Source organism: Ostrinia furnacalis, unplaced genomic scaffold (assembly GCF_004193835.3).
Source record: "Ostrinia furnacalis isolate ACB-3 unplaced genomic scaffold, ASM419383v2 OfSCF5861, whole genome shotgun sequence".
NCBI lineage: Eukaryota > Metazoa > Arthropoda > Insecta > Lepidoptera > Crambidae > Ostrinia > Ostrinia furnacalis.
The window spans coordinates 694,337-710,584 of record NW_021136100.1 but is presented as its reverse complement, the minus strand read 5'-3'; the positions used below and the strand labels follow the sequence as shown (position 1 = coordinate 710,584).

At 43.1% G+C, this 16,248-nt stretch overlaps 1 protein-coding gene across 2 annotated transcripts; it reads left to right on the top strand.

Annotated features, from left to right (window-relative positions):
• The first annotated feature begins 294 nt into the window (after window positions 1-294).
• Psa (puromycin-sensitive aminopeptidase) lies at window positions 295-13,074 on the top strand. 2 transcript variants are annotated; one of them, XM_028316713.1, is made up of 12 exons: window positions 295-376; window positions 511-796; window positions 876-1,837; window positions 1,956-2,145; window positions 2,429-2,542; window positions 3,045-3,179; window positions 3,672-3,764; window positions 5,099-5,248; window positions 6,043-6,320; window positions 7,217-7,436; window positions 9,022-9,144; window positions 9,659-9,871. In XM_028316713.1, exons 2-12 carry the CDS (start codon window positions 674-676, stop codon window positions 9,869-9,871), a joined length of 2,601 nt encoding a protein of 866 aa, XP_028172514.1. In that variant the 5' UTR covers window positions 295-376; window positions 511-673. The 2 variants fall into 2 exon arrangements, with proteins under 2 accessions (XP_028172514.1, XP_028172513.1); XM_028316712.1 differs by lacking the exon at window positions 295-376 and adding an exon at window positions 12,149-13,074 and having other exon boundaries at window positions 428-796; window positions 9,659-9,875.
• Window positions 13,075-16,248: the final 3,174 nt, after the last annotated feature.

Genomic DNA, 16,248 nt, shown 5'->3' with positions numbered 1-16,248 from the left:
GTGAGTGCCAGGAAGAGGTGCTGCAACCGCAGTTAAGGAATGGCTGGGACGAATAAGGATAGGCGCATACATATCTATAATGAAACAGAAAAGAAAGCCCTTGTCTTCGATACACACAGCGTATGAAAATCTTCGCTTGTGTTGTTGATAGTCTCAACGGCTCAACTCTCGTTGAGCGACCTATGACTATGTATGACTCGTCTAGATGAATTGGGATAAAATTACTTGATTCCAATCATTTATTAAAAATTAAAACCATAAAGTCATTCATCACTTTTAAAAAAAAATTACTGACAATTTGACAATTTGATGAAAAAATGCCGATTTGTATGCCGTTATAACCTCAACAAACCTCGCATATTGGAAAGTTACTGCGGTATTTAGCCATTTTAAACTTTCACTTACAACGTCATCGTAACTGCTTTCCATGACGCTACAACTGCTACGCGGCATACGTAATTCATTTGCAATTCGTTTTGAAAATCGTACACATTTCAGTCGCCATTGCAGGTTCTTACGTAGCCAATACCGTTATTCGGAGTGGGGGTCTCGAGGAGCGAGAGGGGCACGTATCAGCGGCACGATTGCAACGCGAGTTCACTCTGTCACTCGGTCATTACGGTATTTCTCTGTTGTGCGTCCCACATTTACGATCGTGAAAGAAAAAGTGACAATGCCCGAAAACAAACCATTTCAGCGACTTCCCAAAAATGTTATACCTAAACATTACGATTTAGAATTAACACCGAACCTGGAGAAATTAACGTTCACAGGAAAGACAGCAGTGAAAGTATCGGTAAGAGGAAATTTCATCACATCGCCGTTGCAAATATGTTGTTCCCATGTGCCGCGTTTATAGTCGCCTTCACTTTCAGATCGTGAATTCTACTAAAGAGATAGTGCTGAATAGTTTGGATTTGGAGTTGAAGAGCGTCAAACTCCAATATAACGATGGTGGATCGGATTCAACGCTCAGCCCGGTGGAAGTGCGTCTGAACGCTGCTGATGAGACGGCGTGTATAGTGTTCGACAAACCGCTTCCGGAGGGCGAGGCAATGCTGTTTTGCGAATTTAACGGCGAGATCAACGACAAGATGAAAGGATTATACCGCAGCAAGTACTTGACTCCGGCCGGCGAAGAGCGCTACGCCGCCGTCACTCAGTTCGAAGCAACAGATGCCCGTCGATGCTTCCCGTGCTGGGACGAGCCTGCCATCAAGGCCACGTTTGACATCTCACTCGACGTCCCAGCTGATCGCGTTGCTCTTTCAAACATGCCTGTCAGAGAGGAAAGGATTGAGGGTGGTAAAAAGTTCCTTCGTTTTGATACCACTCCTGTGATGTCGACCTACCTTGTGGCCGTGGTGGTCGGCGAATATGATTATGTAGAGAAAAAATCCAGAGATGGTGTGCTTGTACGTGTTTACACTCCTGTTGGCAAAAGTAAACAAGGCATGTTTGCCCTAGAAGTTGCAGCAAGGGTGCTGCCGTACTATAAAGAGTACTTTGATATTGCTTATCCACTGCCTAAGATTGATTTAATAGCCATAGCTGATTTCTCTGCTGGAGCAATGGAGAACTGGGGTCTTGTGACCTACAGAGAGACCTGCCTTCTGGTGGATGAAGAGCACACCTCTGCTGTGAGGAGGCAGTGGATAGCCCTCGTTGTAGGCCATGAGTTGGCTCATCAGTGGTTTGGCAACCTGGTCACCATGGAGTGGTGGACTCATCTCTGGTTGAATGAAGGATATGCTTCTTTTGTGGAATTCCTCTGTGTTAACCATCTGTTCCCTGAGTATGACATTTGGACACAATTTGTCACTGAAACATACATTAGGTATGTATTTTTATATTTTACTATATTCAAACATAGGTATTTAATTAGATTAAACAAGGAAGTCTTGTGACTAAAATAATTTTTTTCTTCTTGGTAAACAAATATGTGATATTTTCAGGGCATTGGAATTGGATTGTTTGAAAAATTCTCATCCTATAGAGGTGCCTGTGGGACACCCATCAGAAATTGATGAAATCTTTGATGACATATCATATAACAAAGGAGCTTCTGTGATTCGTATGCTGCATAGATACATTGGTGATGATGACTTCCGGAAGGGAATGAATATCTATCTGACAAGACATCAGGTAATAATCTCAAGCATTTTAAAAAGAACACATTTATGTTGTCACTCATACAGTCAATTTAGTTCCTAAAATCTAGTCTGGTCCACACTAGTCCACATACCAACTGTGGCAGTGCAAGAACTTGATCTGGTTTCTTCAGAGGCCTTTTTTTACCCAAGCCCATATTATTTGAGCTATGGGTTCAATACCTTCTTTACTCACAACTCTATTTGAAAAAGAAGCTGGATAAGGTCTTATGACTAATAACTTTTAAAAATATATCCATATTTTTTTATACTTTTAGTACAAGAACACCTTCACAGAAGACTTGTGGGCTGCCTTGGAGGAAGCTTCAAATAAGCCAGTTGGAGCTGTTATGTCAACTTGGACTAAACAGATGGGTTTTCCTATGGTGCAGGTTTGTAAAAATAGTAATCAAAGGATGAAAGGTGATTTCCAAAGACTTGGTATTCTCTTATTAATTAATGTTGCTTGGTCTTCAAAATATAAATAAATAATTACCATAATTTACAATGTATTTATGATGAATGTTTGTTATTTTGCTACTAATACTTTAGCAATATTATGATTTATACAAATAGTAGTGTATGTATCACTGTTACAATTATAGAAGTTCCATGTAGGTATTGTGCGATAAATAACACATTTATCAGTGCAAAGATTCAGGGAGTGACAAGTGCCAAGTACACACAATAGGACATAGAAATGTGATAATACCTAAATAAATGAACAATGGATTTGTTTGAAAGTCACATTGAATCATCCATTGTTCAACAATTAAAGAATTATATGAATGTTGGGCAACCAAAGAAAATATTTTATTGTATGTTAATGACCTGAATGAGACATTCTTGGTGTAGGAACTATGCCAAAATACTAATATTTTGAGTTATTTTTAGGTGAGCTCGGAACAAAGAGGACCAGACCGCGTCCTCACGCTGACTCAGCAAAAGTTCTGCGCCGACGGCAGTTTGGGCGACGATACCCTTTGGATGGTGCCAATAACAATATCTACTCAGGAACAACCTTCAAAGGTAAACAAATCGATTTGTTTTCAAATGCAAGGATATATTCAAGGTCACATAATCTGTTTTTAATCACTTAAGTTCTTGATACTGCTTATCAGTGTATCAATATCAAACAATATGACATTGACCCATTTCTATTTAATATTTAATCTAGATTGATTACTTTCTGATCATCTTACTAATGGATAGAGCTTAAAGATTGTTTTGTATTATAAACAGTTGCAACAAAAATTGTTGGATGAAAAATGTTCAGCTGAAGATTGTGATTGTGACATTCATAGTGCATGGAAGGAGTCTGCCACTTTAATACAGTTGCAAGATGGACACAGTTTGAATGTAAAGATTAATTTGATGTAATAATATTATGTTGATTTATACAAATTAATTGTAGACTCCTTTTTACATTATTATTGCTGTCATAACATATTGTCTTGTAATAGGAATGATGCTCAGAATTCTCTCATGCATTTTTAATTGATTTTATTTTACTTTTCCTAGGTGGCATTGTCAACAGTTTTAGAGCAGAGAACTCAAGAAGTTGTCTTAGAAAATGTTGCTGAATCTTCATGGGTCAAACTCAACCCTGGCACTGTAAGTCTCTTTAAAATAATCACTCTTATAATAATAAATTTCAAAGTGTATCTTATTCTAGATAGTTATAAATGTTTTAGATAGCTCATTGACAACATGTTTTTGACGTTTTTAAATGTTGATCATTTAAATTAATTAATGACTTATTGATTTGTGTCAAATGCTCTGTGGAATTTAGTAAAAAACTAATTTAAATGCATATTTACACACATATGTGAATTTTCACATAAATTCAAGACATCCACAATGTATTTATTAGACGATTTCTAAATAATAAAACCATTCAAGACAGTATATTCTCATGTAAGTGTTACAATGGTATTACCCATTTTGCTATAAAGATTTATCTGCCTTGACACTTGTTGAAAGTTTAAAAGAAATAGAGAAAGTTAATTGAACACTGCTTTGCCTGAGCATCCTATGGTTCATCAACATAACTACTTCCACAACTCTTTAAAAGTTTAAGTGATGGTCAAACTTGCAAATCCCATTAAGTTGTTTAGCAGATTGAAAGTAACTAGGAAGTTAAAACACATTGAACATGTGAATATACTTAGTTTACGTCGAATTGTTAAAACCGTTGTATGTAGATGTAATGTATTACCAGAGTAAATACAAATGAGTAGGTTATCTTAATAGAAACGCACCGGGCGCGGTTTGTATGTGAGCGCGCCAATACGTATGCGGCTCGCACGCACACACTGACAAAATTTATCGTGGATTATCGGGGAGTTGCGCCGAATCTTGTCAGTGTGTGCTGCGCGCCGCATACGTATTGGCGCGCTCACATACGCTCCGTGCGTTTCTATGAAGATAACCTACTCATTTGTATTTACTCTGGTATTACCTAAAGATAGGTAAGGTGTTATCTAGAGTTAGAATTATTGCAATGTAGACCTTGAAACAGTGTTTAACTAAAATAAAATAAGATCAAATGTTGCGGTGCAGCTGTTACAAATGTGATAGTATTCATTCAGGAGTTATTTATGAAAAAACGTAAGTAAATACGAGTATTATGTATACTTGGCAAAAAATAGATTGCCTTTGGTAGGACTTAAACCGTTACACGATTTTACAAGTGAAAATCATTTATAAATGAAAGAGTTTCATTAACTAATGTAACGTCGTCGTGGGAAAAATCTAGAATAATAATACTCCTTTTGCTTTGCCGTAGTCGGGTAAAAACACCCTTAGCACACACGCCCGGTTTTCACGTGTATTTCTACGTTTGTGACAGATAGCAATTCACAAAGTCGCAGGTAAAAGCTTGATGAATCCCGCGTTCGCCATGCAATCCGCACGATATTAACACCTTTATAAAACATTTTTCCTAGGTGGGGTACTACCGCACGCGGTACCCGGCGTCGATGCTGGCGCAGCTGGTGACGGCGGTGCGCGACGGCTCGCTGCCGCCGCTCGACCGCCTCGGGCTGCTTGACGACTGCTTCGCGCTCGTGCAGGCCGGACACACGCACACGGCCGAGGTGAGTCAAAGGATAATGCCTTAACCCTCTGTAAGGCTGAAACTGTGGCAGTAAGGTTCTGGAGTGGAGGCCACGTACCGGAAAACGCAGCGTGAGACGTCCACCCGCAAGGTGGACCGACGACCTGATAAAAGTAGCAGGAAGGCGCTGGATGCAGGCCGCTACCAATTGTGCGATGTGAAAGTCATTGGGGAGGCCTATATTCAGCAGTGGAGGTCTTGTGGCTGAAATGATGATGATAATGAAGGCACAGTATGCTGAATTTCGTTGGCTTTCAACCTTATGTGCAAATCATGGCAGCAATACCAGAGCCTTATAAAAAGTTAAGGCGTGCAGCTTTGCAAATAGCCTCACAATGTTGATACACATCTTACAACTGCTGCAGTGGCTGTTAAAAATCAAAATTCTGCTGACCATAGCGCGATTTAGATTGGATTGAGAAAGCAGTTCTCAGTACTTCAATATGATACAGTCTGTATTTTGTCCTCACATATGGGCGCTATAGCCCATGGTCTCTAAAGGTATAAGTTTTCTAAGGGAAAATGTTAAATTACTAATAGGGATGTTTCCTGGGTAAAAAAGCGCCAAAGTTCAAAAGAAAAGTTCCGTGACGTCAATGCGTGCATAAAAGCGTAGGACTTTGTGACGTCGCGCTGAACTTCAACGCGCAACTTCGTAATTACTTGTTTGATTGTCAAAGAAAATACACGCGTCCAATATTTTTTGATAATGTAATTGACGGACCAAAAGTTTTTTTTTTTAGGAAACTAGCCTATTCTGCTTATTATTTCCAGTCCCTGAAACTCATAGAGGCGTTCAGCGACGAGACGAACTTCACGGTGTGGTCGTCGATATCCAACTGTCTATCCAAGCTGAGCGCTCTGTTCTCGCACACGGCGCTGGACAAGCCGCTCAAGAACTACGGCCGCAAGCTGTTCGCCGGCGTCACGCGGCGCCTGCGCTGGGACGCCGAGGAGAAGGAGAGCCACCTCGACACGCTGCTCCGGAGCCTCGTGCTCAACAAGATGATCAGCTTTGAGGACCCGGATACTATCAAAGAGGCTAAGAATCGGTGAGAAACCTTTGTTTTGATGCTTTATGAAAATCTTTTTTGTATTATTGCCTTTGACTGTACTATCGGCAACAGTGTTAACTACCCATTGCCTGTCATGTCATCTCGTTCTATCGTAAAGAATCACCATTTGATGAGAGCGAGAGCAAAAACGGAAATGGATAGTTAACAGTGTGGCCGTGTGTACATAGGATAGACTGATAATTTTTTTAAAAATATTATTATACATTGTTGGTCAAAAATTCAAAATCCTCTTCTCTATGGGTAGTCAAAAATAAAGTTCTGTAGAGCTTAATTTAGTCAGTGCCTGATTTATTGGGAGCTGCACAGGAGGGTGTTTTTGAGACGCCAAACGTCAACGAGACTTCAGATTCGTATGCTCTGTCACGTCTTAATATGGCATTGTCACCCCTCCCATGCCGTTCCCAAACCTCAGGCACTGAGTTAAGCGCTAGAGTTGCTATAGTAATATCAACCTACTCTAAGGCAGTGGCGGCGTAGCATGGGTTGGCACCCGGGGCGGTCACCCCCCGTCACAAGTCCTATGGCACCCCCTGGTACCCCCCAGGATTTTGGGGTTACCTACCGATTCGAAGATTGAAAGTCAATCGCATCCCCCCCCCCCCTAATCATGACATACACCGCAGATTTGACACATGCAGATGTGCCAGTGAGTACTAATCTGCGCGACTTGTGTCNCCCCTAATCATGACATACACCGCAGATTTGACACATGCAGATGTGCCAGTGAGTACTAATCTGCGCGACTTGTGTCACCCCCTGATGCTTGGCACCCGGGGCGGACCGCCCCCACCGCCCCCCCTTACGCCGCTACTGCTCTAAGGGTCAGGGCAAGATTCAGAAAGCGATCTAATGATGTGCAATCGTTTGCGCAGTTTCGAGAAGCACATATCGGGCGCGTGCACGCTGCCGGCCGACCTGCGCTCGGCGTGCTACCGCGCCGTGCTGGCCGACGCCGACGCCGCCACCTTCGAGCGCTTCCTGGCGCTCTACCGCGCCGCCGACCTGCACGAGGAGAAGGACCGCATCAGCCGCGCGCTCGGCGCCGTGCGCGACCCCGCGCTGCTCACCCGCGTGCTCGACTTCGCGCTCTCCGTGAGTACCGCTCGAGCCTGTACCTCTAGTAGGAAAAACTTTTGTATGAAAAATTAAACAGCGCCCCCTATATTATAGCCGCCCTAGGGGGCGCTGTTTAATTTTTCATACAAAATTTTTCGATGACACTTTGAATACGCAACGAAACGAACTCGAAAGTTTTTCGTACTAGAGGTACTGGCCTCCGCTCGCCGCCTGCACGAGGGGAAGGACCGCATCATTCATGTTGCTATCCCTCTCACGCAAAGCGACATGCCAGTGCGAGCGACGGTGACAGATAGACCCGAAACTACGTAAACGGTGTTTCGGAGTAGCCCCGCTGCTTAATCGCGTGCTCGACTTCGCGCTCTCCGTGAGTACCGCTCGAGCCTGGCCTCCGCTCGCCGCCTGCACGAGGAGAAGGACCGCATCAGCCGTGTTGCTATCCCTCTCACGCAAAGCGAGATGCCAGTGCGAGCGACGGTGACAGATAGACCCGAAACTACGTAAACGGTGTTTCGGAGTAGCCCCGCTGCTTAATCGCGTGCTCGACTTCGCGCTCTCCGTGAGTACCGCTCGAGCCTGGCCTCCGCTCGCCGCCTGCACGAGGAGAAGGACCGCATCAGCCGTGTTGCTATCCCTCTCACGCAAAGCGAGATGCCAGTGCGAGCGACGGTGACAGATAGACCCGAAACTACGTAAACGGTGTTTCGGAGCAGCCCCGCTGCTTAACCGCGTGCTCGACTTCGCGCTCTCCGTGAGTACCGCTCGAGCCTGGCCTCCGCTCGCCGCCTGCACGAGGAGAAGGACCGCATCAGCCGTGTTGCTATCCCTCTCACGCAAAGCGAGATGCCAGTGCGAGCGACGGTGACAGATAGACCCGAAACTACGTAAACGGTGTTTCGGAGCAGCCCCGCTGCTTAATCGCGTGCTCGACTTCGCGCTCTCCGTGAGTACCGCTCGAGCCTGGCCTCCGCTCGCCGCCTGCACGAGGGGAAGGACCGCATCAGCCGTGTTGCCCTCTCACGCAAAGCGAGATGCCAGTGCGAGTGACGGTGACAGATAGACCCGAAACTACGTAAACGGTGTTTCGGAGTAGCCCCGCTGCTTAATCGCGTGCTCGACTTCGCGCTCTCCGTGAGTACCGCCGCGTGTGTACACACGCGCTCTAGCCTGGCCTCCGCTCGCCGCCTGCACGAGGAGAAGGACCGCATCAGCCGTGATGCCATCCCTCTCACGCAAAGCGAGATGCCAGTGCGAGCGACGGTGACAGATAGACCCAAAACTACGTAAACGGTGTTTCGGTGCTGCTTAACCGAGTGCTTGACTTCGCGCTCTCCGTGAGTACTGTACTGGGGTGCTGCGAGCTAAAGAGATGAACCGCGAAGCCCGCTAGAGTGCCAATTTTATTGATAAATAGATTTGAATCCACCATAGCCGAGCGGTGAAGAGGTCGGACTGGTTGACTCAATACCCGAGGAACGCGGGATCGAACCCCGCCGCCGCTCGACTATTGTGAAGCCAAGACTCACGTTAGGTCGCCGCGCCATCTTAGTTAGTTATATCCTTCAATGTTACTAATAAAAGGTCGTCTTCTTTCCCCCAGGATGAAGTGCGTTCCCAAGACACGGTGTTCGTGGTGGTGTCGGTGGCGGTGAGCAGGAACGGGCGCGACCTCGCCTGGCAGTTCTTCAAGGACCACTGGCAGGAGTTCATGGACCGGTATCAGGTATGGATCATGTGCATTTACTAGACTTGAAAAGATCTTAATCTTGAAGACCTAGACTCAATTTAAAGAATTATTTCAAGTAAAATTAATTGCGTTGCAAAATAGCGATAATCACAATAGATTGATACTGGTAGTACTGATACTAGGACTCCAACGCATATCAGCATCATCAGCCACAGGACGTCCATTACTGAACTAGGCCTCCCTATGATTTTCACTTCGCCTGGTTGGTAGTGGCCTGCATGCAGCTCTTTCCTGCTACCTTTATGACGTCTTCGGTCCACCTTGTAGGTGAACGTTGCGTTTTCCGGTACGTGGCCTCCACTCCAGAACCTTGCTGCCCATCGGCCGTCAGTTCTGCGTATGCGCTCTGCCCATTTTCAGCTTACTAATCCGTCGGGCTATGTCATGTGGCGACTTTAGTTCGTTTACGGATCTCATTTTTGATTCGAACTAGAACAGCCGCACAGTTGTTGCATTACACGGTTGTAATTGAGACTTTCTCATTTTCCAGGGCGGTTTCCTACTGGCGCGGCTAGTGAAGTCGACGACAGAGAACTTCGCGTCGGAGGCGGCGGCGCAGGAGATCGAGGCGTTCTTCCGCGCGCACCACTCGCCCGGCACCGAGCGCTCCGTGCAGCAGGCGCTCGAGACCGTGCGCCTCAACGCCGCCTGGCTGCGCCGCGACCTCGCCTCCGCCACCGCCTACCTGCAGGCCTACCACTGACCAGGTGAGCTCCGCCACCGCCTACCTGCAGGCCTACCACTGACCACGTGAGCGCTCGTTACACCGTACTCGCCGGNAACTACGTAAACGGTGTTTCGGAGCAGCCCCGCTGCTTAATCGCGTGCTCGACTTCGCGCTCTCCGTGAGTACCGCCGCGTGTGTACACACGCGCTCGAGCCTGGCCTCCGCTCGCCGCCTGCACGAGGAGAAGGACCGCATCAGCCGAGATGCTATCTCTCTCACGCAAAACGAGATGCCAGTGCGAGCGACGGTGACAGATAGACCCGAAACTACGTAAACGGTGTTTCGGAGTAGCCCCGCTGCTTAATCGCGTGGTGGTTTGAATCCACGATAGCTGAGCGGAGAAGAGGTCGAACTGGCTGACTCGACACCCGAGGAACGCGGGATCGCACCCCGCCGCCGCTCGACTATTGTGGGGAGCCCACTCGTAACACAAGCTTACCTCGAAGAGTTAACGGAACACAAAAAACACTATATCCTTCAATGTCCTTCAGTGACCGTCGTCCAGTTGGTCGTCCCAGGTACAACTGGGAGACGAAATCGCCATGGACGTCACGTTGAGAAATGGCGCAGAAGCCAAGACTCACGTTAGGTCGCCGCGCCATCTTAGTTATTTATATTATCCTCCAAAGTGACTAATAAAAGGTCGTCTTCTTTCCCCAGGATGAAGTGCGTTCCCAAGACACGGTGTTCGTGGTGGTGTCGGTGGCGGTGAGCAGGAACGGGCGCGACCTCGCCTGGCAGTTCTTCAAGGACCACTGGCAGGAGTTCATGGACCGGTACCAGGTATGGATCATGTTCATTTATAGGGGTAGCACTTAACTCAGCCAGTGCCTGAGGTATGGAAGCGGCACGGGAGGGGTGACATTAACATATTATGACGTGACAGGGCATACAAATCTGCAACTGACGTTTGACCGTCACAAAATAACCCTCCCGTGCCACTTTCATACTTTAGACACTATACGCTAGCTAGACCTATAGCTTTATTACTGCCGATAATCTTATTTAGATTTCCACTTGTGTGTAGTGTACGTAACGGCTTCTTTTTCTGCATTCAGGAGGGAAATGTTGCAGTCTATTTGTGTCATCAATTTGACATTTGATCAATTCATATTGCTTGCGATGGAGTTTGAAATTATATTTCTATTGGTTTTCCGGCTTAAATGATGCAGTGCTTACTGAAAGATGCTATTTATTTTCCAGGGCGGTTTCCTACTGGCGCGGCTAGTGAAGTCGACGACAGAGAACTTCGCGTCGGAGGCGGCGGCGCAGGAGATCGAGGCGTTCTTCCGCGCGCACCACTCGCCCGGCACCGAGCGCTCCGTGCAGCAGGCGCTCGAGACCGTGCGCCTCAACGCCGCCTGGCTGCGCCGCGACCTCGCCTCCGCCACCGCCTACCTGCAGGCCTACCACTGACCAGGTGAGCTCCGCCCCCGCCTACCTGCAGGCCTCCCACTGACCAGGTGAGCTCCGCCCCCGCCTACCTGCAGGCCTCCCACTGACCAGGTGAGCTCCGCCCCCGCCTACCTGCAGGCCTCCCACTGACCAGGTGAGCTCCGCCACCGCCTACCTGCAGGCCTCCCACTGACCAGGTGAGCTCCGCCCCCGCCTACCTGCAGGCCTACCGCTGACCAGGTGAGCTCCGCCACCGCCTACCTGCAGGCCTACCACTAACCAGGTCAGCCTCAATCATTCATTTTAAACTTTCGCGTTGCATAATTAAATTAATTTTAACGCGATACGCTGATAGGGTAACATTGAAATATTACCAGTTTGCCTGACGTTCCGACCGAGTTGCATCGACCGTGGTCACAGGCTGACTGGAGCGTCGAGTGCGCGATCCGTATGATGGGTAGAATCATCTAATTCTACCCCCATGGTATTATTTATTCTCCAAGTACCGTCACACACTACACTTATTGTATAGGTGAGCCTCGCTGCCGAACTACGATGACCACAGATCACAGAAACTAAAGCGAGATGTGAAAAGGGGGCGGGGCCAGTGTCGCAGCAATATGCCCAAAAACAGAACACATTGCTCGCGACAGCAATGATGATAGCAGCGACGTCATAATTATCTAAAGATTATCCACTCGATGGAAACTACCAGTGGATCATGTGGAACTCTCCCCAGCAGAAGGGCTAGGACTGACCACCGCACTACCGCGATGTGTTCTTTTAAAGCATTTTATCCCAATGAGACAACTAATTATAACACTTCCAAGTTCATAACGAAATCATTTTCTTTTCCAGGACCAAATAATAAATGCAAGACTGAAACTACAACGAAATCCCCAGTTATGTTTCAATCGAAGAATAAGTACCTAGCGAGCAAGCTTTATTTATTTCCAGTGACATTCTTTATTGTAAATTTGTACGGGAGTTGATATTGTATTATATTTACTTGTAGTATTCTATTTATGTAACAATAAAACACTCCTAAGTTAATGCATTTCGTTACACTTCTAATAATATAGGTTGTTAGGACTAGAAATAATTACTGCAGATATTTTAGAGCGCTAACACAGCTGTTCGACTGATTCGAATGCGTTTGGCATTCAACGTGCATGCTGCTAGCAAAAGTCGCACTGGCCACTGATTGCACGTTCATAGTAGCGCCAATCGCATAAAGCACCAGAACGGCCATTGAAATGACCAACCGCGTTGCGTTGCTTAGACATTGGTGTCATAAATAAATATGGTCATGCCGATTGTTGTTTGTAAAGTAGTCCCAGCGTCAAATGAGAAAGTCATTGATACAAGGTTTTTCTATTCAAAGCCATAGCATGTCCTTTGTATAAATGTGTAAAAATGTTATTATATTTTGTTTAAATATGTTTACGAGTGATTAATATTGGTGCTGAATACATTTTTGTTTTGTTTCAAACCCGTAAATCTCTTTAGTTTATTTGTTGAGTAATAATTCATTGTATGCCTTCATAAGTAATTCTATAGTTAGATAGACATTCGACTATGTATCACTATCGTGCAATAGGTTTGCATATTATAAGGATGTTTTGGATCTGACTTTATTGGTTTCTAAGTCAGTCAAAATTATAATGATTGTGATGTTAAGTGGTTAATAATTCGAAGTTACCAACATAATTAATTGCCTCATTTGTTGTCATCACTGATTTCTTTTGTAAGACTGTGTTATTGCAATAAATCGTACAAAATTATATTTCGTTTACAATTTCGTAGTTACCCTGTATATTCCTTCATTGATAAAGTGATACAGTAGCGATCGAGCTGAAACTAACGAACGAACAGTAGGTAGGTAGCGATGTTTTGTTTTATTTAAAACTAGCTGACCCGGCGAACTTTGTTCCGCCTTAATGGCAATAAATAAGCAGAGTTTTTTTTTTAATTTCGAACGGGATAAAAAGTATCCTATGTCCTTCTCCTGGCTCTAAACTACCTCCCTGACAATTTTCAGCTAAATCGGTTCAGCCGTTCTTGAGTTATAAGTGGTGTAACTAACACGACTTTCTTTTATATATATAGAAGATGAACGGTTACCATACCCCAAGAACAATAATTATATTTGTTCGTGCTCAGGGCACTAATCTTGTAATTTACCGCGGGTTAACATTGGTCTAACCAATGGTTGAATGACGTATCTGTAGGCTGACTGTGAGTTTACATAAAACGCGCTCACTATAGTCTTTTTCACGTAAGATGATCCGTATGACGTTTCGAGTTTGAAAGTTATAGAGATGTCACATAACTAACCCATAGCGATTTATCTATCGATTTTTTCCTAAGAGTTAGTAAAACCTACTTTTAGAGAAATATTTTGTATAGGTGTCATTTAACAAAAAAACATGTTTTTTTAATGAAACATATTTTTGTAACAATTTTTTATTGATAATATTCAAATTCCATGGACTTCGTGTTCAAAAAAACGATTCCTAAAAAGTACTGGGTCTATTTCTTGAAATTAAAAACTATTAATTTATTTTCAATGCGTTTATTAAAGTCAACAATCGAAAAATATAGTTGATTTTTGTGATGTTTTTAATAACTAAGTATTCACTGCAATCGATTAATGAATCTATTTTGTAATCGATTTTGTTATTCAACAAATACCCCAGCACTAAATCTATTCCGTTTCACACATTGCGTACATTAAATAAAAAATATTTTTACATCGTATTTAATTAAAATATAATCAATAGACTCAGATTTTACTTTATATTTCAAGACAAGTAGTTAATTCTTTTTTTATTATATTGCTAATAAAATACAAATATTTTTTCAAAAATATTCTGCATATGTAGTATGCGTAATATGGATAACCTTGAAGTGTCTTAAGGATCATCTTAGGTGAAAAAGACTATAGTGTTTGATGAAAACTCACACTAGGCCCTCTGGTAGATAATGTTTTTGGCATTTTCATTTCACAGAGAAAAAATAATAATGACACTCCTGTGCGTGGGCCGGAGATTTTTCGCGTTCATCGTATCGATGAAGGGCACACGCTCTTAGCTTTATCCCATAACCACAAAAAGATCCGTCCACACTCGGAATCCTGCTCTCCACACAGAATAATATTAGACCTTTTTTGGTATCCACAGAGCCCACATCAATTTGAACTGTATGTTGTGAAGATGTGGTTGAAAACTAATGACTAGTGTGAGTGTTTGAAAATAAAACAAGTCGTAAAACAGTACATCTATATTGCACTATAACATTTCACTTGGTATTGTACAAAATAGGTGTTATTATGAAATTGGACAATAACACGAAAACACAAATCTTACACAACAATGCCAATATCTAGTAGGTGCAGATAACACACGAAAACCTATTTATTGGTAAATGGAAGGTACACAATGAAGTAAGATTGGAAAATTTAGAGCGCAAATATACTTCAAAAAGACAAATGTAAACATTAATCCACATAAAAATAGCTATAATTACGCTATTCAAAGTTTTGACGCTATACAAAAATATTTTCGGTATTTTTATTACATATTACACACCTTATTGTTAGCATTATGTATGTAAACTGAAGTAAATATTCCAAATAAACGAGGCTGCGTCTGATAGGCATCCCTAACAGAAATTATTGCTTGTATTGATTTCATTTACAACCATTGTAGTACAGCGAGTGGATAAGTCATATCTCTTCAACAATATTAAAATTATGTCTGTAATAGACTACATAATTACAATTTGTTATTAATTATATACAATACGGATTTTTACACCATCCATACCATAAAATATTCTTCATCTGTAGAATCAACAGTGAGCTTAATGTCACCACGATAATTACATTAAATGTTTCCTATATTGTAAAAAGGCATCTTCAAATTAAATATATTGTAGAAATAGCTACACAGTTAATTGAATTTGGTATGCAATATTTACTGCACTACGATTCGATTTCACTATCGTTAGTGCTAAATAGAGAAATTGGAGCGTAGCACATATTTGTAACAAACCCTTAGCCTAATGTATCATTTTTTTAATTTATCATGCTGTAATTAGCTGTAACCGGCGAACTATTGATTAGTGTCAAGTGCGTTTTAATGTACTGATTTTAATTTTATATGAATCTACCATATTGACACAGGTTTTTTGTGCACTTTATAACTACCATTATAGGCTACAATTTTAAATACTGTGGTGTCTAAACGCTATTACCAACGTCTGATTTAATTTCACTAGCTAGACCTAGCTTAACATCAGCTCGTCAATAACACTGTTAATGAGGTACCACGCGCTATGTGAATTACCCTAGAATTATTGCTGTAATCTCTATATTACTTGAATGCTTCATCGATATTCTAGAATTATTTTTCTTTGAGTAACGAGGTATTTTCATAAGAGCTGGTCCTAATTTGAAATTTCTTACAGACTATGTACTCGTTCATTTATTCAATGAATGTGTGACCAGCCCTGATGAAAGAATCACTATATCACGTCTTTGCTGCCATCGAAGTGACATCACAAATATCAATTGGTCAAAGAAATACAAACTCACTCATTCCTACAGTGATGCGGTTTCGGACGGCATGGAGATAAATAACAAAACAAAAGCCCGCATTTGTCCCAACAGACCAGTCTGATGTTAGAAATGCGAAAGTCAGCCTTAGCTTATTTACCTATTACGTCAAATAAGAACCCTATTCGTCTACTACTAAACGCACTACAGTCCTAAAGGCGCAGAATACAGTTTGTAATGGTCTAAAAGAGTTGTAAATTATCATAACAGTGTCTAAAATACTAGATTTTATTTAAATGTTTTCATTATAATATTGTCCGATTTATTTTATGACATTTTTTATTAATTGAAATGGAAATATTTCTCAACACATTATGAGATAAATAAATAAATTGTATAC